Raw genomic sequence first — 26,911 nt, forward strand, 5'->3', positions numbered from 1 at the left:
GCACACCAGTTCATCTCCGACCGGGCCAAAGTGGCATTCATCTTGTCTCACCTCACCAGAGAGGCGTTGGCGTGGCTTAACCCTCTGTGGGAGAGAGGGGATCCTCTGGTGTCTGATCTCCAGGCTTTCTAGCGGCTTTCCGGAAGGTGTTTGATGAGCCCAGACGAAAATCTTCTATTGCCTCCTCACTTCTCTGACTCCGCCAAGGGAGTCTCTCTGTGGGCCAGTATGCCGTGCATTTCTGAACCCTCGCATCTGAACTTGCCTGGAACAATGAGGCCCTGGTGTCCACCTTTTGGGAGGGCCTTTCCGGACACATCAAGGATGAGCTAGCTGATCATGACATATCTCCCTCCCTGGACGACTTGGTGTCATTAGCTACCCAGATTGACATCCGTTTTCTGGAACGCGCTAAGGAGATGACCCATGAGAGGAGACCTCTGAACCTCACTCCCGTCCTCCAAAGTCCAGTCTCGCAACCTGCACTCCCCCGGGGTGTCTTCTCCAGAGCCTATGCAAATTGACCAAGTAAAGATGGTCAAGTCTCGCCAGGAGACCAGTCGTGCTGAGGGGAGTTGCTTCTATTGTGGCAATGTAGAGCATCAGATCCGCTCTAGCCCGGTGAGACTGGGAAACTCCACAGTCTAGGACCACTCAGAGAGGTCATCCTAGGCAAGAGTTCTTTCTCTCCGCCCTTGACTCTGTCCATTTCCGTTACCTGTGGTGAGACCCGCTTCTTCGAGACTGCCCTTCTGGATTCCGGAGCCGCTGGAAATCTCATCCAACAGGCCGTTGTGGAGCGTTACCAGATTCCTACCATACGTCTGGCAGATCCTTTAGCGGTTTCCTATGTGGATGGAAAGCTTCTCCCTGAAATCATCTTGTTGGTCACTGAGCCGGTAACTCTTCAGGTGGTAATGCTGCACTCAAAGAAGATCTCCTTTTATGTATTGTCCGGTCTCTCTCATCCCTTCTTGCTTGGCCTGCCTTGGTTACAGAGACATGAGCCCATCCTGAATTGGAGCTCGGGTGAGGGCTCCGTTGGGGTCAAGAATACCATAAGACCTGTCTGGTTCCGGTTCGTCCTGCTCGACCTCCGTCTACTCCGGCTAACCTACCTGGCCTGCCAGCACCCTACTGGTCCTATGCGGACATCTTTGATAAAAAGGAGGCAGAGACACTACCACCTCATAAGCCGAATGATTGCCCCATCGACCTAATACCTGGTGCTTCACCTCCTCGCGGGCGAATCTACCCCTTGTCGCTGGCCGAGACCCGTGCCATGTCTGAATACATTGAAGAAAATCTTGGTAGGGCATTTATCCAGAAATCCACCTCTCCAGCTGGAGCAGGATTCTTCTTTGTCAAAAAGAAAGACGGCTCTCTTCATCCTTATATCGACTATAGGGGCCTAAACCAGATGACCATCAAGAATAAGTACCCCGTGCCTCTCATCTCGGAGCTGTTTGATTGCCTAAAAAGCGTAAAGATCTTCACTAAGCTTGACCTGCGTGGGGTGTACAATCTGGTCCGGATTCGCCAAGGAGACGAGTGGAAGATGGCATTCAACACTCGGGATGGTCACTGCGAGTACCGCGTGATGCCCTTCGGTCTCTTTAATGCTTCAGCCGTCTTCCAGGAAATAGTAAACGATATCTTTCGAGAGCTCCTGTATTCCTGCATGGTGGTGTACCTGGAAAATATCTTGGTGTTCTCCCCTGATCTGCCCTCCCACTGAAGGGATTTTCGTCAGGTCCTGCTGAGGCTCTGGAAGAATTGCCTGTATGCTAAGTTCGAGAAATGCCTCACTGCCATTTCTGGGGTATATCATCTCTTCTCTGAGACCGGACAGTGGATGGATCCGGAGAAGGTGTCTACCGTCTTAAAGTGGCCCCGACCGGAGGGGTTGAAGGCTATTCAGCAGTTTCTGGGATTCGATAACTATTACCGCCTCTTCATTCCTCATTTCTCCTCCCGGACAGCTCCTATCTCTGCTCTTACCCGTAAGGAAGCAAATCCCAGGGAGTGGTCTTCCGAGGCAAAGAATGCCTTTATCTCTCTTAAACAAGCCTTCTGCTCTGCTCCTGTGCTACACCATCTGAATTGCAATAAACAGTTCTTCCTGGAGGTTGATGCCTCTTCCTCCAGAGACGGAGCAGTGCTTACCCAGAAATTCTCGTCCAGATGAATGGTGACCTGCAGTTTCTTTTCCAAACTCTTCTCTCCATCCGAGCGCAATTGCTCCATAGGAAATCTAGAACTGCTGGGCATCAAATTAGCACTGAAGGAGTGGCGCTACTTGCTTGAGGGGGCTCTGCACCCGTTGGTCATCTACATTGACTATAAAAATCTCGCTTATTTGCAGACCACCCAAAGACTAAACCCGCATCAGGCCAGATGGTCTTTGTTCTTTGCTCGGCTCTGCTTCACTCTCCATTACCGCCCGGCATACAAACACATTAAAGCCGATGCTCTATCCCGCTCTTTTCTGTCTTGCAACCTGGAGGAGGAGCCTCTACACATCATTGATCCCTCCAGAATTATGACTGTTGCTCTTTTTGACCTGCCTCATCTACCTCCTGGTAAGACCTTTGTAGCGGCTCAGGATCGGAAGAGGGTCTTACTCTGGGGCCATTCATCCAAACTGGCTGGCCATACCGGTCAGAGGAAGACACGTCTGCTTTTTGCCCGGCACTATTGGTGGCCCACCCTATGCAAGATGTTGCGGATTTTGTCGCGGCTTGTTCCTCTTGTGCCCGTAACAAGATACCTAGGCACCTTCCAGTCGGTCGCCTCCTTCCTCTTCCTGTGCCTTCCGCTCCGTGGCAACATATTGCAATGGATTTCATCACGGATCTTCCTGTATCGGCCAGTTGTACTGTCATTTGGGTGGTCGCCGACCGCTTCTCCAAGATGGCTCACTTCATCCCTCTGCCTGGTCTTCCGTCTGCACCTGTGCTGGCTAAGGACTTCTTCCGTCACAGCTTCCATCTCCATGGCTTACCCCTCCATATTGTCTCGGACTGAGGAGTTCAGTTCACTTCTTGCTTTTGGAGAGCATCGTGCAACTTGCTGGATGTTTCTTTGGATTTTCTTTCGGCCTATCATCCTCAGTCCAATGGTCAAGTGGAACGTATCAATCAGATCCTTACCAGTTTTCTTCGGCACTTTGTCAACGTTCACCATAGTGATTGGGTTGAACTCCTGCCCTGGGCCGAGTTTTACTATAACAACCATGTGAGTGAGTCTTCTGCTAAGTCTCTGTTTTTTGTGGTCTACGGTCAACACCCCCGGATTCCCTTTCCGGTCTCCTCTTCAGTGGACAATCCTGCCGCGGAGTCTCTCGTCAGTGAATTTTCTGCTATCTGCCGTGCTCATCCGCTGTACCTGTCAGCTTCAGCCATCTGACCCATGAGAGTCGCCTGCTCTCACACAAGGTCGGTCCCAGAGTGGCACCTGGTCCACCTGCCAGGTCCCTCCCTGGTTCTCAGAGTCGACTAAGTTGCCGTGTGGCCAGGGTCGGTCCGAGTTGGCACTTAGTTATGCCCCTCTGATTCCTCCTCAGTACAGAGGTTCCACCACCCGCATCCGTAACAGTATTCATGGCACCCTTCATCCTGGTATGCATGTTACCCCTCATCCAAGTATGCATGACCCCCCTCATTCTGGTTATATGGCACCCCTCATCCTGGTATGCATGGCACCCCTCATCCCTCCTCCTGGTATGCATGCCACCCCTCATCCTGGTATGCATGTCATCCTTCATCTCTCATCCCTCTTCCTGGTATGAATGGCACCCCTTATCCCTCTTCTTGGTATGCATGGCCACCCTCATCCCTCTTTCTGGTATGTATGGTCCCCCTCATCCCTCTTCCTTGTATGTTTGGTCCCCCTCATCCTTCTTCCTGGTATGTATGTTCCCTCTCATCCTTCTTCCTGATATGTATGGTCCCCCTCATCCTTCTTCCTGGTATGTATGCTCCCCCTCATACTTCTTCCTGGTATGTATGGTCCCCCTCATCTTTCTTCCTAATATGCTTGCATCCCATGCTGCACACAAAAAAATAAACACTAGTTCTACTCACCTTTTTTTCCCTGTGTACTAGTGCTGTGTCCTCCTCTGCAGCCAGCACTGATCTCAGTGTGAGCTGCTGTGCCGGCAGAGTCACTGTTCCCCATGCCCAGACTGTGTGCATGGGGAGCAGTGACTATTGATTCTCTAATAGCGCACACACTGTACTGCAGCGTTTCTCCTGCAGCAGCCTGCGGTCAGTGTGCCCGCTATTAAAGTCCATGAATATTCTCTATAACCCACTCTCATGGGTTGTAGTGAATATTCATGGACTTTAATTGCGGGCACGTTGACCACCGGCTGCTGCAGTAGCCACACTTCAGTACAGTGTGCGCGTTATTAAAGTTCATGAATATTCACTACAACCCATGGGAGTGAGTTGTAGAGAATATTCATGGACTTTAATAGCGGGCACGCTGACTGCAGGCTGCTGCAGGAGCTGCACTGCGGTACAGTGTGCCGGCTATTAAGGAAAATGAATATTCAGTGCTCCACACGCCCATGGGCATGGGGAGCAGTGAATATTTATATTCTTTAGTAGCGGAGTATCCTGCCTCCTGTGCTCTCTCCACCACCACTGCGGCTCCCCCACACCACCCACAGCCACCATATACACACCATATACATATATACAGTACATTCGGACTATGAGACACACCCTCACTTTCCTCCAAAATTTTGGAGAAAAAAAGTGCATCTTATAGTCCGAAAAATACGGTATATAAATTTGAAAAGTAATGAATGGAGGCAGTACACCATGCAATACAGCAATATTTTTTTGCCATATTGCTTGATGTGCTGCCTCTATTTGTTACTTTTTCTCTGGATGGTTTGGTCTTTGCCAGGGAGGCTCTGCACCCACCTTATCCTGGTGCTGTTCCTGCTTTTTTATTAACAAAAAATAAAAAATAATATTTTTATATATATATATACACATACAGTGCCTACAAGTAGTATTCAACCCCCTGCAGATTTAGCTGGTTGACACATGCGGAATTAACTTGGCATTGTGACATTTGTACTGTAGATCAGCCTGGAAGTGGGAAATGCACTGCAGCAAATTTTTTTTTTTTAAAACGTTAAAAGTTAATTCAGAGTGTCATTTATTATTCAACCCCTCAAACCACAAGAATTCTGTTTGGTCCCCCAAAAGTATTAAGAAGTAGTTCAGGCACCAAGAATAATGAGCTTCACATGTGTGGATTAAAGATCTCTTTTGCCAGCCTTTTCTGACTATTTAAGACCCTCCCCAAACTTGTGAACAGCACTCAGACATGGTCAACATGGGAAAGACAAAGGAGCATTCCAAGGCCATCAGAGACAAGATCGTGGAGGGTCACAAGGCTGGCAAGGGGTACAAAACCCTTTCCAAGTAGTTGGGCCTACCTGTCTCCACTGTTGGGAGCATCATCCGTAAGTGGAAGGCTTATGGAACTACTGTTAGCCTTCCACGGCCAGGACAGCCCTTGAAAGTGTCCTCCCGTGCCGAGGCCAGGCTTGTCCGAAGAGTCAAGGCTAACCCAAGGACAACAAGGAAGGAGCTCCGGGAAGATCTCATGGCAGTGGGGACATTGGTTTCAGTCAATACCATAAGTAACATACTCCACCGCAATGGTCTCCGTTCCAGACGAGCCCGTAAGGTACCTTTACTTTCAAAGCGTCATGTCAAGGCTCGTCTACAGTTTGCTCATGATCACTTGGAGGACTCTGAGACAGACTGGTTCAAGATTCTATGGTCTGATGAGACCAAGATCGAGATCTTTGGTGCCAACCACACACGTGACGTTTGGAGACTGGATGGCACTGCACTGCATACGACCCCAAGAATACCATCCCTACAGTCAAGCATGGTGGTGGCAGCATCATGCTGTGGGGCTGTTTCTCTGCCAAGTGGCCTGGCCATCTGGTCCGCATCCATGGGAAGATGGATAGCACGGCCTACCTGGAGATTTTGGCCAAGAACCTCCGCTCCTCCATCAAGGATCTTAAGATGGGTCGTAATTTCATCTTCCAACAAGACAACGACCCAAAGCACACAGCCAAGAAAACCAAGGCCTGGTTCAAGAGGGAAAAAGTCAAGGTGTTGGAGTGGCCTAGTCAGTCTCCTGACCTTAACCCAATTGAAAACTTGTGGAAGGAGCTCAAGAATAATGTCCACATGAGACACCCAAAGAACCTAGATAACTTGGAGAAGATCTGCATGGAGGAGTGGGCCAAGATAACTCCACAGACCTGTGCCGGCCTGATCAGGTCTTATAAAAGACGATTATTAGCTGTAATTGCAAACAAGGGTTATTCCACAAAATATTAAACATAGGGGTTGTATAATAATTGACCCACATTTTTATGTTTAAAATTTAATAAAATTCAACTGAGCAACATAACTTTTTGGTTTGTAAGATTTATGCTTCTGTTCATAAAACCTACTCTCATTTGCAGTTTGAAGGCTCTAACTTATTTGCATCTTATCAAACCAGCTAAATCTGCAGGGGGTTGAATACTACTTGTAGGCACTGTACATATATATACAAGTGCTTCTCACAAAATTAGAATATCATCAAAAAGTTAATTTATTTCAGTTCTTCAATACAAAAAGTGAAACTCCTATATTATATAGAGTCATTACAAACAGAGTGATCTATTTCAAGTGTTTATTTCTGTTAATGTTGATTATTATGGCTTACAGCCAATGAAAACACATTATCTCAGTATATTAGAATACTTTATAACAACAGCTTGAAAACTATTTTTAAAATCCGAAATGTTGCCCTACTAAAATGTATGTTCAGTAAATGCACTCAATACTTGGTTAGGGTTCCTTTTGCATCAATTACTGCATCAATGCGGTGTGGCATGGAGGCGATCAGCCTGTGGCACTGCTGAGGTGTTATGGAAGCCAAGGTTGCTTTGATAGCAGCCTTCAGCTCGTCTGCATTAATGGGTCTGGTGTCTTTCATCTTCCTCTTGATACCCCATAGATTCTCTATGGGGTTAAGGTCAGGCGAGTTTGCCGGCCAATCAGGCACAGTGATACTGTTGTTTTTAAAGCAGGTATTAGTACTTTTGGCAGTGTGGACAGGTGCCAAGTCCTGCTGGAGAATGACATTTCCATCTCCAAAAAGCTTGTCCGCAGAGGGAAGCATGAAGTGCTCTATAATTTCCTGGTAGACGGCTGCGCTGACTTTGGTCTTGATAAAACAAAGTAGACCTACACCAGCAGATGACATGGCTCCCCAAACCATCACTGATTGTGAAAACTTCACATTAGACATCAAGCAGCTTGGATTGTGGCCTCTACACTCTTCCTCTAGACTCTGGGACCTTGATTTCCAATTGAAATGCAAAATTTACTTTAATCTGAAAACAACACCTTGGACCTCTGAGCAACAGTCCAGGTCTTTTTCTCTTTGGCCCAGGTAAGACGCTTCAGGCGTTGTCTATTGGCCATGAGTGTCTTGACACAAGGAATCCAACACTTGTAGCCCATATCCTGGATACGTCTGTGTGTGGTGGCTCTTGAAGCAATGACTCCAGCAGCAGTCAACTTCTTGTGAATCTCCCCAAAATTTTTGAATGGCCTTTTCTTAACAATCTTTTCAAGGCTGCGGTTATGCCGGTTGCTTGTGCACCTTTTTCTACCACACTTTTTCTTTACACTCAACTTTCCATTAATATGCTTGGATACAGCACTCTGTGAACAGCCAGCTTCTTTACCAATGACCTTTTGTGGCTTACCATCCTTGTGGAGTGAGTCAATGACTGCCTTCTGGACATCTGTCAATTCAGCAGTCTTCCCCATGATTGTGGAGCCTACTGAAACAGACTAAGGGACCTTTTTTAAATGCTTCAGAAGCCTTTGCAGGTGTTTTTTGTTAATTATTCTAGATTACTGAGATAATGACTTTTGTTTTTCATTGGCTGTAAGCCATAATCATCAACATTAACAGAAATAAACACTTGAAATAGATCACTCTGTTTGTAATAACTCTATATAATATATGAGTTTCACTTTTTGAATTGAAGAACTGAGATAAATTAACTCTTTAATGATATTCTAATTTTGTGAGAAGCACCTGTATATATAAAGATATGGATATACAGTACAGATCAAAAGTTTGGACACACCTTCTCATTTAAAGATTTTTCTGTATTTTCATGACTTTGAAAATTGTACATTCACACTGAAGGCATCAAAACTATGAATTAACACATGTGGAATTATATACTTAGCAAAAAAGTGTGAAACAACTGAAAATATGTCTTATATTCTAGGTTCTTCAAAGTAGCCACTTTTTGCTTTGATGACTGCTTTGCACACTCTTGGCATTCTCTTGATGAGCTTCAAGAGGTAGTCACCGGAAATGGTTTTCACTTCACAGGTGTGCCCTGTCAGGATTAATAAGTGGGATTTCTTGCCTTATAAATGGGGTTGGGACCATCAGTTGTGTTGTGCAGAAGTCTGGAGGATACACAGCTGATAGTCCTACTGAATAGACTGTTAGAATTTGTATTATGGCAAGAAAAAAGCAGCTAAGTAAAGAAAAACGAGTGGCCATCATTACTTTAAGAAATGAAGGTCAGTCAGTCCGAAAAATTGAGAAAACTTTGAAAGTGTCCCAAGTGCAGTTGCAAAAACAATCAAGCGCTACAAAGAAACTGGCTCACATGAGGACCACCCCAGTAAAGGAAGACCAAGAATCACCTCTGCTTCTGAGGATAAGTTTATCCGAGTCACCAGCCTCAGAAATCGCAGGTTAACAGCAGCTCAGATTAGAGACCAGGTCAATGCCACACAGAGTTCTAGCAGCAGACACATCTCTTCAACAACTGTTAAGAGGAGACTTTGTGCAGCAGGCCTTCATGGTAAAATAGCTGCTAGGAAACCACTGCTAAGGAAAGTCAACAAGCAGAAGAGACTTGTTTGGGCTAAAGAACACAAGGAATGGACATTAGACCAGTGGAAATCTGTGCTTTAGTCTGATGAGTCCAAATTTGAGATCTTTGGTTTCAACCACCGTGTCTTTGTGCGACGCAGAGAAGGTGAACGGATGGACTCTACATGCCTGGTTCCCACCGTGAAGCATGGAGGAGGAGGTGTGATGGTGTGGAGGTGCTTTGCTGGTGACACTGTTGGGGATTTATTCAAAACCGAAGGCATACTGAACTAGCATGGCTACCACAGCATCTTGCAGCGGCATGCTATTCCATCCGGTTTGCGTTTAGTTGGACCATCATTTATTTTTCAACAGGACAATAACCCCAAACACACCTCCAGGCTGTGTAAGAGCTATTCGACCAAGAAGGAGAGTGATGGGGTGCTACGTCAAATGACTTGGCCTCCACAATCACGAGACCTGAACCCAATCGAGATGGTTTGGGGTGAGCTGGACCGCAGAGTGAAGGCAAAAGGGCCAACAAGTGCTAAGCATCTCTGGGAACTCCTTCAAGATTGTTGGAAGACCATTTCCGATGACTACCTCTTGAAGCTCATCAAGAGAATGCCAAGAGTGTGCAAAGCAGTCATCAAATCAAAAGGTGGCTACTTTGAAGAACCTAGAATATAAGACATATTTTCAGTTGTTTCACACTTTTTTATTAACTATATAATTCCACATGTGTTAATTCATAGTTTTGATGCCTTCAGTGTGAATGTACAATTTTCATAGTCATGAAAATACAGAAAAATCTTTAAATGAGAAGGTGTGTCCAAACTTTTGGTCTGTACTGTAGATATAAAGATTCATACTGTATACAATTATAATATATGATAAAAAATATACATTTGAATGGAGATTTTTTTCTTCAGACCACACAGAAGTAGAATATTAGGGGTCTGAATCAATATACTCATAGGGAAATTCCTCAGTGGCTGAATTGTAATCATTTTACAAATTAAAATACTTGGCTGACTAATACACTTCACTGACAAACATTGATTTAGGATTGTAGTTTATATTTTATACCTCATATATAATTCAGCTGAGTGAAATGGCCATGGAAGTGATTCTTACAGATTACATTCTACATTCTTACATTGATAAAGAGATGTGATGATTACTGTTAACACATCAATTGGAGGCTCTAATTAAAAGCTTGCTTATACAGAACACATCATTTCTCTGAGACTGACCCATTAACATCTGGTCAACAGAACATTTATCCTTTTGCCATCAAAATCTATAGTCTTGACCTGTTTATAGGGATGACCTAAAGTGATACGCACAACATCTCCCTTGGCTACTAGTTAAATTTGTACAATACTGTAGTAGCATGTACTATAGGCAACAACAAACTAATAATGACTCTGTAGATTGTAGATTTGCATTGTAGATCAGTGCAAAAATGAAATTTCAACTGCTTTATTGCAATTTCTAAGTTTCTATAATATTGTTTTCTATAATATTCATGAATGATCATTTCTATACTAAATTTGAAAATTGGATCTCTTGACTGAAGAAAATGCTTGAGACATATTTTTTTATTTTGCTCATTTTAATTAATTTATATTTGTATAAAGTTTAACAATTTTAATACTTGCACACACTTAGGGTTAACCAAGCAGTCAGACAAATATGGGAAGTGTGTATTGAAGCCAAAATGCTAATTCTGTAGCACAGCTGTGTGCAAGGAGCCTGTATTAACAGCAACAGAGTTCCCGTTAAAAACAATTGGATTTAGCTTTAATGTGGACTCTGGCATTGAAATTGTTTTAAAAAAAAATCTATGAAAACATAGCCTAATACCTTAACCTCTACCAATTTGTGAAGTACATGTATATCATGTACCAGATGCAGGTGTATGAGCCTGCTTCACACATAGAGGATGTCAGCTATTTTATAGACAGCACCTGTCGCTAGCAGCAGGGATCAGGGTTATCTCTGATTGCTGCTATTTAACTATTTAAAGAAGCACCCCATTCAAATTTTTTTATCCTCTTAATAAATTGCAATGATCATATTATATAGCACTGTGTACTTACAATAACTCATTGTAATTTTTTTATTTTCCATTATGTCTATGACATCACACGATTAAAAACAGACTAGCTGAATCCCTCTAAGCTCTATGTTCTGTGAGAAGGTCACTGGTAAAATACTGGAGGGGAGAAGTGTGTCACTCAGGATGTTAGTCTCAGTGATATGAACCTGGAAAAAGGCTCCAGCATACTAAATGTTGAGGGGGGTTAATCGGCCATATTAAGGGCTGGGTTTTAGTGAACATCCGAAGCATGGATGGGAGGCCGTTCACCATATCTCACCCCAGGGTGTGGTCCAGAAGGTAAATATGGAGCCTTTGGATTCATTCAGTGTTCGGTGTGTCTGGAGGTGAGAGCTCCAGAGCTGTGCTTGTGTTAAAAAGAACTGAAACTTGTTTTTGTTTTCATTTAGTGGGCGAATCCCAGCAGCCACACAAACTGTACTGTATGCTATTTTGTTTTTCCTGTTATGCCTGAAAGGCCGTGTTTGTTTGCCTAATTTTGGACTGGTTTATGCAGTACGGTTTTAATAAACTAGTTGAACACTTAAACAGTAAGTGTTCCTGTGACTACCTGTTTAAGCAGCCAAGTGAGTCGATCTACCACGGTGAAAACAATCTATTTTCCCTGCATGAGTTATAAGTCACTGCAAAAGTCCTTGGTAGGGGGGAGGAGGGAGATGAAATGAATGAGTCATGCAGGGAAAAGAGACCTGTTTCTACATAGAGCAGAGAAAAGAAAAGAGTTAACTGGGTAAAAAGGCAAAATGAGCAATTTTAAATACACAGTGCTGTATAATATGATGATTGCAATATATTGACAGAATAAAAACTTTAAGACAGCTAATCCAGTTGGAGTGCTGTTTTGTGATTGCTGGTGTTCTGACCTGTTGCCATTCCATTGTCTGTTGAAAGATCCCATTGCTGCCACCTTGATATTCCTCTGAAGCCCAGCCACAAGCTGGGCTTCTTAGGAGATAATCACTTTCCCTATATACTTTCCCCATTTATGTTGCAATACTGTTGACTACAGTATATGGAACAAGTGATTGCAGGTTCAGGTCTCCTAAAGAGTCTAAAATATAAGTAAAAAAAATCACCAGGTCATGATGAGGTTAAAATGAGTTTATCTACTTCTAAATTGGTATTCAAGGGAAGACTTTCACTTTAGGGATCATCTGTTTCATAATATTAGAGTGTTCTATAAAATAAGTGTAAAACCCCACTGGAATATATTCAGCTGACACAGTTTTATATTTATCACTATTACGTAGAGTGGAGCTGTCCAATCCTTCAAATCTTAAAAAAATAATGTTTTCTATAGATCTGACAAGTGAAGTGCATTTATACTACAGAGAAGACCCTCAAAATCAAAACCTCTAGTCTGTACAGCTGTTACCATATAGCAGATATCAATCCACAGTCAAGAGAGGCTTCAGAGGATGCTTTCATTTAAAATGCAATGGCTGTTGCCCCCAAAATGTTTAGCTTGGAATAGCATCACATGAAAGATTTTGCTGTGATGGTTTAGAGAAGCTTTGAAGGATATGTTGTAGAAAGGAATAGAGTGTCATGGTGTGTAAAGGAGATTTTCTGTGTTCCACTTCAATACTCTATACTCTGCTTCATGCCTTCCTTCTCAAATCTCCGAATATTGACACTGCCACTCTGACAAATCATCTCTTCTCAAATATTTAACTACAGTCTGCCTCGCGCCACTTTTACAATCCCAGTAGTAGAATAACATGAGGCACACTGCAGTATTTTTTTTACCCGCAACAGTTACACATTGGATAAAATTAAAGCATTAATGATTTGTACTGTGCCGAATATTGAACAAGGGCAGGCCATTAAAACAGAAGATGCAGAGTTTTCATTTTTTTTAATTTTACACAAATTATTGCAATTTCCAAAATGTTAAAATATAATTATATACTTTTATAACTTAATAGCATTCTTTTTTCTTTTGCCAAAAAATAAGCAAGAGAAGAACAAGAAAATGCTAGATGATATGTTATGCTGATTTTATTACTGAAGGCTTGGTCTGTTGGACTTATATTCTCGACTAATATCATTGTTTAGCTAGCTTTGCTATGTGGAATTGCTGTGATATTTTGCATGCTAATTGCCAAGTTTAACTTATGAAAAGGAAAAAGAAAAAATCTTTTTTTTTCTGCTTGATTAGACAGTCAGGATGGTGATTGTGCCATGAAAAAGGAGGGTATTGTGCACTTATCATACGTGATAATGATCAATTGAGTAGTTCTTCATCCAAGGTAGTACATAGGGGTAGACTCTGTGGGTGCTGCAGGGGTTATTTCAGAAAGGGGTCCAAGGCTTACTTAGCTGGCACATCCCTTTTACTACTTAGCGTTGGGGGAAAGTGAGAATATATGCAAGATTCCCCTCTACAGAGGAATGTTTACCAAGCCTAATGGCCCATTTACACTAGCCCATTTCGGACAAGTAAGGAACGCCAACACAGGCCGATGAGCTAAGGTGAGAACAGTTTAATCACTAACGCGACCGTTCTGTCCCAATATAAAGTACAAAAGTAGATCCCCTCCTTACATGAAGAGATGTGCGATGTGCCAGTCAGTTATTTTATTATTAGGGCTTCAAAAACAATCTATTATATTCATCTCTTCTTGACCCTCCAAATAGGTGTGCAGCAGCTGCTCAATCCTCCTATCGCACATTTTTGGCCTTCTTCTTATTCCTATTGCACTACTGTTCTTCACTAAGCCCCACTTGATCATATGGCGTGTGACACATGTGTCAATGACGTGTGTTATTCCCCACGTTACCGCATTCAGCACTGCACATGTCATTCATATCAACGTCATGCATTACATCCCGCATGATGGTGTGGGGAATAATGAAGATTTGCAGCGCTGGACCCCAGGAAGGAGAAGTACTGTAAGTAGAAGATATTGTAGCTGATCCATGGACCAACAATACTGTGCATGGGGAGGGACAAGGAGCAGTGACTATAAGATTTTTTAACACCTTCACAGCATTTCCAGCAGATTAAATTTACACTGAATAAATTGAATCAAAATTTACAGGCAAATTCGTGTTAACATGTCAAAATTGAATTTCGACAATTTTGCTAATCTCTAGTGTTTCAATAAGATATTGCACGATTGGAACAGATGTAGGAATTCACCGATGGCTATGCACCAGTATTTTGGCTTTTTTCTCTTTTCACGTCAATGAAGCCAGCTGCAATTTTTTCGCATAGCCGGGAGGCCTAGGAGGAGAGCCAGTGAGCAGTTGAAATCTGGGAAGGGAATATAGCTCTAATTTAGCAATGTGATCCCTTCATTTTCTGGATTGGTGGGGGTCCCAGATATCATGACTAGTGTTGAGCGAATTTGTTCGGTATTTCAAATTCGTGTTCGTGTTCGGGGTTCCGGCTTGTTTGCGACAAAAAATTGGCTCCGCCCACGAACACCCATGATTTGCCACGCTGTCACGCGGATGACACCTGCATGACAGCGTGGCAAATCTGGGATGTTCGTGGGTGGAGCAGATTTTTTGGCGCGAACAAGCCGGAACCCCGAACACGAACACGAATTTGAAATGCCGAACAAATTCACTCAACACTAATCATGACCCCCTCGATCATTACTTAATGGCATATCCTAGAAATATGCCATCACTTGATGGGAATACTCAGATGGAAATGCAACTTTAATTTAATGAACCTGGAATTCCGTTTTAAAAACTTTAGTGTAGTTGGGAAGATAAATTTTGTTCAAGTAAAAAAATCTTTTTTATCTGAACTGCTCAGTATCTTGATAATGAATTTCCCAAAATAAGCCAAGTGTTCAGACATTACAGCATCAATATGACAACTGCCTTTACAACTATGTATATTATTCAATATTTGGCTAAAATATGGAAATTATGGAAATGTGCTTGTTTGCAATGTTTTGATGTTATAAACGCTTTATGAAAGACCACATGAAAAGAAAATAAAAGAGCAGATTTAAATGTTAATGATGTTATTAGCGGAACAGAGCAATTTTTATCTCATGCGCCATAAGTTGGACAGCATTGTAGAACAGATTTCCCTTTTGTATTACTCTTTAGAAAAGAAAACATATTGTTTTTTTTTTTGTCTGTTTCTTAGGCTCACTGTCCAGGCTGAATGCCCCATGCATTTAGAAGATTTTCCTATGGATGCACATGCCTGTCCATTAAAATTTGGCAGCTGTAAGTATTTGCCAGTCTTTGTCTGAAGGTCACTTGTTAATTGGAATGTACTGACTTGTTTTGTGTCATTATTACATTTATAGTTGTTGCACATAATTACAATGTTCTATACCAAGAACAAAAAGTTGTTATTAATAGCAATGAATTAATCACTTCTAATTCCATATGAAAATTCTATTGTATCTGCTCATGCACTTAATGATAGGTCTGTATGTATGTTTTATCTTTACTTTGCATTGACCTGTCAGTTGTATCCATATGTCACGTTAGTAGTAGAAATGTAGAAAATACCAATGCAATGCGTTTCGGGGCTTTTAAAACCCTATTGGAAAAAAAATGTAAACAGCTCATATAAACAGCAAAGTGGATTTTCTATTGAATTGAATTGGAAGAATTTGTAAAGAATATTTTAAATGGGTTTTAAGAAGGATATTGGAGTGAATGGGTGGATTAGTGTGAACCTAGCCTTACAAAAATAAATGCATCAGTTTACTATGTGTTACCAGTTTCTCAGCTTCTTCTTTGATACATATAAAGATTTAATAAGTACATACTGTACATTTCTATACTATATCGCTGCCAGTAGATGAAGCAATCTGAAGACAGATGACCATTAAAAAAATGGCTGTTTCGCTTTCAGAAAAAAAACAAAACGGTCATTTTCACCCATGTGCAATTTTCTAAACATGTCGATATTACAATTCTTCTTTTATTATTGGATCCATATTATCGTATTATATCCATATTTTTTGTCTGCCAATGTTCTTAGATATGACCCAAAATAGAAACCTATTATGTAGTAACTTACTAAATATGGAAATAACATAGATTTAAAATGATTTAACATATCCCTTGACTTCTATAGCGAGTCTTAGGTCACAAGTTGCCATTCATTATTAAAGGGTCAGTGTACAAACAACATTATGCTTGGTTTAGACAAGAAAACATTAAAAATGTTAATCTGGATCAGTCCTTTACTCCTTATCAGCAACTAAACTTAAATTTATCATTGGCTGCCAAGAAGATTCTGTGAGTACATGGAGATAACCTAGTATGTATAAAGGTATCCAAGAACAAACCTGAGAATCATTATAATAGAGCATTACAATGATCAATGTAAATTAAAGCATTTGTTTCTTTAATAGAAATGGGATGATAGTAGCACAGCATCACAAATTATAATTTATCTCAATCTAAATTATTGAGTAAGAATATATTTAGTAAGAATTTAGATGCTTGTAAACTTAGAATATTTCACTATGGGACCTAAAGAGGTTGATACAATAGGAGTTCACATGTCCATTGTATCTATACTGTATCTGTACATCCTCCAGACTTCAAATATCAGAATAGAGTATAAAGGGGGCTTAACAAGCCATGGCGGCTCTGTAATGTCATAAATGGGTAAAAGTAGGCATATGCTATTTTTGACTTGTATTATTCACAATGAGTCTGTCAGGAATCATAGAAAGAAGCTGTTACGCTCACGCTTGGACTGTTAAGTGTAAGCGTGGATTGTGGTCCCTCTGTGCTGTGGAAGGAGGAGAGCCTGGAGGGGCGTAACTAAGTGCCACACCAAGACTGACCTCGGATGCATGGCATCTGATGGTGCCATGATCTGAGGAGAGCCGGGGGGGGCAAGACCAGGTGCAACTCCAGGGTAGACCTCGGACACATGGCAGCTGATTCAAAAGGAGGTATACAGACTGGCACAGTTGATTCACAAACATACGGCAAAGGGAGCTACGGCTGGTATAATGACAGGCAAGTACTAGCAGATACACAGGCAGGCAGGTGTAGGAATCAGTTCAGGCTGGACAGGCAGGAACAGCTCCAGGAAGAACTGGGTCACTAGCAGATATGACTGAAATACTGGAACGGGTAGGGCCCAGTTCAGACTGGATGGACAGGAACAGCTTCAGGAGGGATCAGGCCTGGGTATTAAGCCTACAGGATGGCAGGAACAGCTTCAGGAAGAACTGGGTCTCTGGCAAGAGAGTACTGGACTGCAAGTGCGATCAGGCAGGGAAACGCAGTTGCGTCAGGATGGGAACCACAGGAACAGCTTCAGGAGGGTTCAAGCCTGGGTATTCAGTCCCCATGGTGGCAGGAACAGGCAAGGATCAGATACAGGTACAGATTCAGGGTTCAGGCCTGAGTATTCAGCCTCCAGGGTGGCAGTAAACAGGTTCAGAGACAGAAACAGGACCTGGCAACTCAGTAGTTGCACAAGAGAATGTTGCTCAGGCACCTCTCAACAGGTTTAGGTGCCTTAAGTGCCAAGTACTTCCCAGCAATAGGATGGGGACACATTAGGAATGCGCACACTGTTTCTTTAAGAATCAGGAAGTGCACACACGGGTGCCCTAAGCTTGCAGCCAGGAAACATGCACAGCAAGCAGGGGACAAGGAGTGCACTGCACACAGAAAGAACAGGATAAGGAACACACTGCATGGCCCAGAGTGGTGAGTAAGTTGGTGTCCCTGCATGGTGGGGGATGGGAAGCCATGCAGGGACAAAGGCAGTGGTGTTACCAAAACCCGTATAAAAGATAATTTTATTGAAACTCAATGCTGATCTGTTCATCACATCCTAGAGTTCACATTAGATAATTATGTAAGATAAAACTGTGGGATTTCCACTGGAGTATGAGAATTCCAACAAGAGTGCTGTAAACTTCTCTGAAACTTTGATTAGAAAGCAAATATTCAATTCTATTTTAGATTTTTAATGTTCCATGTTTTTTCTATTCTGTACCCTTCAAATATTCAGGAACTTAGCAACATGTACTGCTGCGAGTGACAGAGCAGCCTGATGGGATGTTGTACCGTCACTGACTGTTCAACTGTAGGACACTTTAAGAAGTTCTTAGCAGATTCATTGAATTCAACCATGAGGGCATTCACTGACAATAAACTGATCAATAAATAAATTGAGGAAATGTATCCATTTGTTCTAAAGCTTGTTAGATGAGACAAGAGTTTTCTCCTGTCTTACACAATTTTACCTTATGAACCAAATTCCTACATTGAGCGGACAAATACAGTTAAAAGTGAAAACATGTTTTTAAAAATATGAAAAAAAAATACAAAGGCATTTGTAAAGGTCTGATCTATCAAAGTCTAAAATAAATTTATCCAATCTGCAAACATTGTAATGAGAAAAAAATCAAACGGCCAGAATTACTTTTTTTTTGCCTCCGCAACATTGCAATAAAATGCAATAAATGAAGATGAAAACATTGTATCTACTCCAAAATTAAATTAGGAAAAACGTCAGCTCAGGGTGTGAAAAATAAGTCCTCATACAGCCCTATACCCTGAAAAATTAAAAAGTTATAGGTCTCAGAAAATGGCACTTAAATGAAAAAGAACTATACATGTTTGGTATCTATTACAGGTGACAAACAATGGATAAAAGAACAATGCCAGATAATTAAAACAACTAAAACCAACTAAAAACCGGGGCGCATGTCAGGGAAAAGAGTGGAAATCATAAAGGGAACCACTAGTCTCATAAATTGCAACACAATATTCACATAACATATGCTAAATGAATAAATATGCATATATTATACGAGAATGATATCTACAGAGCAAATGGAAAATACAGATGTTCTAAATAATAATAAATAGTAAGCACTGCTGTGAATGAGTTTATACAAGTGAGTAGACAAATGAATATTGCCAGTGGAATGATAGCCATACAGGTTACATGAGTGAGAAATCTATGTTTTAACACTATAATTTGAAGAGCCTCCATGCGATCACCCCAATTTTCTCTGAAATGAACATTCTCCCACACTTCTGTTCTTAAGCCCCCGTCACACTAAGCGAGATCGCTAGCGAGATCGCTGCTGAGTCACAAGTTTTGTGACGCAACAGCGACCTCAGCAGCGATCTCGCTACGTTTGACACGTAACAGCGACCAGGCCCCTGCTGTGAGATCGCTGGTCGTGTCGAAATGGCCTTGACCATTTTTTGATCGTTGAGGTCCCGCTGGGTAGCATGCATCGGTGTGTTTGACACCTTACCAACGACCTCGTTGGCGACTCAGAACTGAGACCCATAGGCGTGCATTTGCATTGCATCGTTATACAGGTCGCTACGGGTCGCCGTATCGTTGCTGCGTCATTGGGAAGATCTGACTGTTTGACATCTCACCAGCGGCCAAACAGCGACTCAGCAACGATCCCTGCCAGGTCGTATCATTGTCGGGATCGCTGTAGCGTCGCTAAGTGTGACGGTACCTTTAGTAACGGCTCTCATTAATTTAACTTTAATTTAACATTAATTAAGGAGTCATTACTCTGAGAAGAATGGAGAATCTAAAGTATTGAGTTCAGACAACCCTAGGAAGAGCACATGACACAAGAGCCACTTGGACACTTGCAATCCAACAGTCATGAGGCATGCATATCCATGAGAAGGTAGAAATTCTGACAGCTTCCCTTTAAGTTTTCTATCAGCTACATGTGGTCAGGTTATTTGGGTGAAATGTACTGAAAGACTAAAGGCTCTAATTCTATTCGTGACATCCTCCAGATAACAATGAAATAGATTAGGAATTTCCATAATGGGCAGGTATTAGCCATACAGAATTATCTGTCTACTGAACATCTTACATGTCTTCTTCAAATGTGCACTTTGGCTTTGTTTCTCCTTTTGGAGAGTGACATACCAGCTCTGGCATGCCAGTGTAAGGAGGCTTATTCGCTGTGCAATGCTCCTCTGGGGAATTAAATACGAAAATTGCCTCTTCAGAGAGGAAGAGGACTAGAACTGTATAGCACCACCTGTTGGAAGCAGCGATATTACAAGTAACAATCAACCCTTTAATGAGTCTTGCAATATGACTTAGGATAAAATCCAAATCAGAATCTCATTTAGCAAACGCAATGTTTTAGGGTATTGCTCGTCAGTGCAAAGTATGTGATGTGATTTGGCTGGGTGAGAGGCTCTGGACTGAGGTCTAAGACTCTTTGAAGGGTTGATAGTGACTTATAGGATCGCTGCTTCCAATAGGTGGTGCTATAGAGTTCTAGTCTTCTTCCTCTCTGAAGAGGCAGTTTGCATATTTAATTTCACAGAGGGGCATTGCACAGAAAATAAGCCTTCTTACACTGGCATGCCAGAGCCGGTATGTCACTCTCCACAAGTATTTTTAAAGCTGTTTGGATAAGATGTCAGTTTCAAAAGATATTACATTTGCTCTGTATGTACAATGCTACAATAGTGTGAAACGTCTTCAGGAAAACATGTACAATTTTTCATTTATTTGCTTTGTGCAGATGCTTACACAACATCAGAAGTGACGTATGTATGGACTAGAAATGCCACAGATTCCGTTGTGGTGGCACCAGACGGCTCAAGATTAAATCAGTATGTGCTTTTAGGTCATTTGGTTGGGAATGAAACCATTAAGTCAAGTACAGGTAAGTGCATGAGTTTCACTTGTATCTGATTTCATGGACTAGCACTTATAGATTATATAATATATTATATACTATACTATGTACTATAATATATTGTATAATCTAAATTCATACTTTTATGAAATGTGATTTATTTTGATCTTATTTTATTTTTTAACCATCTAAACATTTTAAAAAATCTTGAATTGCTATAGTTTTCACACTGGTCACTAGAACAATTTCAATAGGCTGAAGAAAAAAAAAAAATGTTCATTTGGCCCTCCCCATCTCCACTTCCCTCAACTTCTCCATACAGCTTACTGGTCGGTCATCAGGATTTTGGTCTGGTTTTGAGTCAGAGCCGGTCTTTTGCCTTCTACAGTGCCGCTGCCAACGTCGACTAGGCATCCTGATGTCATAACATACATTACTCCTCAAAATCCTGATGTTGCAAGGCATAGTCAGCATTAGTATTACTGAAGACTAAATGGGACCTGTGATGAAGACTCAAGACCTAAAATTGAGCCAACGTGCTTGCTATAGATTTGTCAATAATGGTGAGATGGAAATAAAATGAAAATATGCCACTAGATTATAAACCATAATGCTGGAGGAAGGGTATAATGCTGGGGTCCAAAAAGATATTCGTCCTTGTGTAATTTCCGGCTAGTGAGGGCTTGATATTGGTCTGTGATAATATTCCGATAGGTAAGGTTATGCAGATCCAGGATTCAGTTCATATGAATCATTCTTCAGGAGTGAGTTTTGCAAGGGGATTTTGTGTTGAGATGTAATTAGGCATGAGCGAACCCAAAATTTAAAGTTCGGGTCTCGTCCCGGACACCTAGTGTCCAGAACCGAACCCCGAACATGGACTTTTTACCTGATGTCCTGTTTGATGTTCAGGTTCGGATCCCTAATAAAGTTTGATGAGAGGCTGTAGCGCAGCCAAACAACAAGATTGTAGGCTATGGGCACTTCTGGAGCCATCACAGCCATGACAAGTATTGGCATGGCCATGATTGGCAGGTGCACCACGTGAACCGGACTGTATAAATGCCAGATTATGAGTCCCGCTGCCATTTTGCTCTGATAAGTGTAGGGGCAGGACACAGCTGAAGTGGGGGACAGAATTAGACTGCACACTGCAAAAAAGCCTGTTTGTGCATTCTGCACGTGTCTCAGTGGGAATAATGTGCAAAAAAGCCACTGTGTATACGCTGCACCGATATATGTGAGAGTGCTGTGCTAAAAAGTCGCAGTGTGTACTCTGCACCCTTGTCTGTGGGAGTGCTGTGCCTTTAAGCCTCTGTGCATACACTGCCACCCCATTTGTGGGAGTACTGTAGGAGTACTGTGCCTTTAAGCCTCTGTGCAAACAATGCAGCCCTGCCTGTGGGAGTACAGTGGCTTTAAACCTCTATGTGTACTCTGCACCTCCCCATGTGGGAGTACTGTTACAGAAAGCCTCTGTGCAGTTTGCAGCGGTTTGTACGAGTAGTGTGCCTAAAAAATTAATTTACTCTGCAGCCGTGTCTTTGGCTATGTGCCCACGTTGCATTTATGAAGCAGAAAATTTCTGCTGCATAAATGCAAGTCCTCTCCCGGAAAAACGCATGTGGAATTCCGCACGCGTTTATTGCGCATTTTTCGCGTGTTTATCACGCGTTTTCCACATACGGAATTGCCTTGCGTTTTTTATGCATTGGACAAAGGCAATTCCGCTTGCGGAAACGCAAAATTAAATGACATGCAGCGGATTTTTGAACGCGGCATAAACGCTGCGGAAAAATCCGCAGCATGTGCATAGAACTTGCGGAATCCCATTGGGGACCATGGGGTGCGGATATACATGCGTTTTTCAAGCGTTTACGCTGCGGAAATTCCGCAGCATATACGCTTGAAAAATGCTACGTGGGCACACAGCCTTTGCCATTTGTGGGCCAAAAAATAATTTTACTCTACCGCTGTGTCTATACAAGTCGTGAGCCTAAAAAATAAATCTGCTCTGCAGCTGTCTTTTTTGTCATTTATGGGTCAAACATATTATTTTACTCTACCACTGTGTCTAAACGAGTATTGTGGCTAAAAAAATTATTTTCTCTGCAGCCTTCACTTTGCCATTTGTATTGTACCGTTGTGTCTGTATGAGTAGTGTGCCTAAAAAATAAATCTACTCTGCAGCCATTTCTTTGCCATTTGTGGGCCAAAAAAATTATTTTACTCTACCGCTGTATCTATACGAGTAGTGTGGCTAAAAAAATAAATTTTCTCTGCAGCCGTCTCTTTGCCATTTGTGGGCCCAAAAATAATTTTATTGTACTAAAATAATTCTACACTGCAGCTATTTGTGAGTAGTGTGCCTAAAAAATAATTTTACTCTGCAGCCGTCTCTTTGCTATTTGTGGGCCAAAAAAATAATTTCACTCTACCACTGTGTCTATATGAGTAGGGTGCCTAATAAATAAATCTGCTCTGCAGTCATCTCTTTGCCATTTGTGGGCCCAAAAATGAATTTTACTCTACTGCTGTGTCTGTAAAAGTAGCATGCCTAAAAAATAAATCTACTCTGCCACCATATCTGTAGTGTGCCAAAAAAAAACGTAAAAAAATTAGGAGAGAATCAAATAGGGGATGTGGACATGGTGGTGCTGGTGTAGCTGCTGATGGATGTGGTGGTGTAGCTGCTGCAGGGAGAGGATGTGGTTGTTTTGTGCCTGCTACATGCCCAAATAAAGTACCTTCCTCCAGTTCACGCAGGTGAAAGGACGTTCTGCTTCATTTCATAGTGCAGAGTACCGCTGCACGAATGGTGAGTCCACAAGATGTTGACAAGGTGTTAGATTGGATGGCTGAGAGTGCCTTCAGTTCCTTCATATTATCTTCTACCCGGTCCATGGCAGAAAGTACAGAGTTGGCACCTGAGAGCCATGGTCAGTCCACCTCACGCCCTTGCAAATCAGCCAAGCTGTCTGACCCCAATTTATGCATCAGTCTTTTCTGCTTTTTGATGACTCTGCTGGCTGGAGTTCCGTGGCCCAGCCACCTGGTCCTGCTTCAGAAGTGAAAGAGACTAAGTTCACTGATGCCCAACCACTTTTTAGGTTAAAGGATGAGTACATGAGAGGGCTAGTGCACATGGTCAGTGGACCACCACTGCACATCTCAAAGGATGACGAAACACAGTTGCCAACTGCAGCATTTTTCTGCAGTGTGCTGACCGGTAAAGAGGGCAAGGTTGGGGAGTGGGTGGAAGATGATACGGGGGATGATGAGGTCCTATACCTCATATGGAGTGAAGGCCATCCTAGTGATGTGCGCAGTTTAGAGGAAAAGGAGGTGGCCACACTGCCCTAGGAGCACAGCAAAAAGGGAGCAGGGTGCAAAGGCACAGCGGGCGTCCCCTAGCCAGTAGGTTGGCTGCTACTGCCCAACATACTGCTGAAATGAGCACACCAAAGCCAGCTCAAAAGAGCTCCTTGGCATGGCATTGCTTCAGGGAATGTGCTGACAACGAGAGACAGGTGGTTTGTATGCTGTGCCGTAAGAACCTGAAGTGAGGCATAAATGTTCTGAACCTGAGCACCACCTGCATGACAAGGCATCTGAATTCCAAGCACAAGGTGCAGTTGAGTATACACCTTAAAAAGCATGACAGATATGAGCCTCCTCCTGCTCCCTCTTCTGCTGCAGTCTCGACCTGTTCCTCCCACTCACGATAAATAGGGCCACCTGCCACCCTGCAAAGAAAGGATGTGACAGCACCATCACCACCACCACCAGTGTCACCGAGAATCTTCACACCGTCCCATTGATGTGTTCAGCTTTCCATTCCCTATACCCCATATGGAACGAAGGACATCCTAGTGATGTGCGCAGTTTAGAGGAAAAGGAGGTGGCCACACTGCCCTAGGAGCACAGCAAAAAGGGAGCAGGGTGCAAAGGCACAGCGGGCACCCCCCAGCCAGTAGGTTGGCTGCTACTGCCCAACATGCTGCTGAAATGAGCACACCAAAGCCAGCTCAAAAGAGCTCCTTGGCATGGCATCGCTTCAGGGAATGTGCTGACAACAAGAGACAGGTGGTTTGTATGCTGTGCCGTAAGACCCTGAAGTGAGGCATAAATGTTCTGAACCTGAGAACCACCTGCATGACAAGGCATCTGAATTCCAAGCACAAGGTGCATTTGAGTATACACCTTAAAAAGCATGACAGATCTGAGCCTCCTCCTGCTCCCTCTTCTGCTGCAGTCTCGACCTCTTCCTCCCACTCACGATAAATAGGGCCACCTGCCTCCCCGTAAAGAAAGGATGTGACAGCACCATCACCACCACCACCAGTGTCACCGAGAATCTTCACACCGTCCCATTGAAGTGTTCAGCTTTCCATTCCCCAAACCCGTTAGAGAAAGAGGAGATACCCCCCACCCACCTACTAGCCATGGTCCTGAATGACAGCATTTCAGAATTCCTAGCCTTTGAAATGCTGCCATTCCGGCTGGTGGAGACTGATAGTTTTAAAAAACTGGTAGCGGTGCCTGACCCGCAGTACATTCTTCCCAGCCGCCACTACTTTTCCAGGCATGCCATCCCTGTCCTGCAGACACATGTTGCGGACAACATAAGGTGTGCACTAGTGTTGAGACACCCCCGTAGTGTTTGAGTTCGGTTCGGTTCGTCGAACACCCGTGTGTTCGCCGAACTGTTCGTCGAACTGTTCGTCGAACACCTTCGAACACCGTTAAAACCAATGGCAGGCAAACAAAAACACATAGAAACACATAGAAAACACCTTCAAATGTGTTCAAAAGCTGACAAACTGCTCAGAAGACACAACTAACACATGGAAAAGTGACAAGTACATATAGTCATGCGAAAAGAAAAGAGGTGGAGGAGTAAAAGGAGGGGGAGACACAGATATAGGCATGTCATGTACTTCTAAAATCCAAAAAGTGAGAAGCGTTCAGTCCGCTCCTGCCCGTGCCACCTCCGCGTCGCCGGGTTTGTGCCAGAGCCGCGGTGAACCCTGACGGCCAGCCCCCCTCTCCCATTACTGGTGCCTGTCCGCTGGTGGGTCGAGCGAGCCCCCCTGTGGTGGAGGCAGCTCTAAGCTTTTTAATTTAAATTGTCTCTCTAATTTGAATGAATACACTTTAAATCCATTTACAAGGATCTATTGGAGGGGAAGTCTCATGCCAGCAGCCGCGTAATTCTAGCTCCAGTAGCGTCCACTAAAGCTGCTGCAGTTAAAAAGATTTTATAAGGATCGAGCTCGGCTGTCCACCGCAAGGCATCCTACTGCCAGTCCCAGCCCCTATGCCTTGGGGTGCCTCCTGATGCTCTTCACTGAGTATCCCGTGGTCCCGAAGCATTTCCTTTGAAAAAATTAAGTGTCCAAACTACAGGTGGTGTAGCTTGCTTAACAGCCGGGATAATCCGCTGACTAGCTGTTATGCACACGCCCGGACTGACTGGCGTGTGCGGGTGTTGTGGTTCCACTGGACCATGAACCGGAGAGTGCCTGGAGGGGCGTGACTAAGTATCTGGCCGATCCGACCAAGATGGCACGACGGCATACGACGCCAGTGCACCAGGGAGAAAGCGGGCAGAGGGACCAGGTGCTACTCCAGGTCAAACTCCGGACACGGGGGTTGACCCACACTGGGATTACTGGAACAGGCAGGTTAGGCTGGCACAGACTGGTGGATGTAAGCAAACACGGCAGGTATGCAGATGGGTGGATACAGGCGAGTATGCAGGCAGGGAGGTACTGGCCGAAAGGACGGGCTGGAGCACAGAGAGGTTAAGACCCAGTACAGACTGGGTCACAGAACCGCAGATGCGGTAGACAACCAAAGCAGAGAGGGAACGCCCGAAGCGGTGGGCAAGAACAGAGCAGGACAGGGCTGCAGGAGCAGCGAGCACAAGCAGGGCAGGACAGGACTGCCGGAGCAGCGGGCAGAAGCAGGGCAGGGCGGAAACCGCAGAAGCAGTAAGCAAGATAAGAGAAGAGCAGAAACCGCAGGAGCGGCAAGCAAGGCAGGAGCAGAGCGGACACCGCAGAGCGGTAAACAAGGCAGGAGCAGAGCAGAAACCGCAAGAGCGGTAAGCTAAGCAGGAGCAGAGCGGACACCGCAGAGCGGTAAACAAGGCAGGAGCAGAGCAGAAACCGCAAGAGCGGCAAGCTAAGCAGGAGCAGAGCGGACACCGCAGAGCGGTAAACAAGGCAGG

The 26,911-nt window shown here is 43.5% G+C and overlaps 1 protein-coding gene across 3 annotated transcripts in view; it reads left to right on the plus strand.

The window, feature by feature from the left end:
- GABRA2 (gamma-aminobutyric acid type A receptor subunit alpha2) overlaps positions 1–26,911 on the plus strand; it is a 298,395-nt gene that overhangs the window by 155,257 nt on the left and 116,227 nt on the right. For all 3 annotated transcript variants that reach the window (XM_073645542.1, XM_073645541.1, XM_073645543.1), the window contains exons 6-7: positions 15,186–15,268; positions 20,560–20,703. In XM_073645542.1, the coding sequence (XP_073501643.1) occupies positions 15,186–15,268; positions 20,560–20,703 (227 nt within the window). The remainder of the gene's footprint in view (positions 1–15,185; positions 15,269–20,559; positions 20,704–26,911) is intronic.

This window comes from Phyllobates terribilis, unplaced genomic scaffold, assembly GCF_046119375.1.
Source record: "Phyllobates terribilis strain yellow unplaced genomic scaffold, ASM4611937v1 Scaffold_1__5_contigs__length_1240528914, whole genome shotgun sequence".
Taxonomy (NCBI): domain Eukaryota; kingdom Metazoa; phylum Chordata; class Amphibia; order Anura; family Dendrobatidae; genus Phyllobates; species Phyllobates terribilis.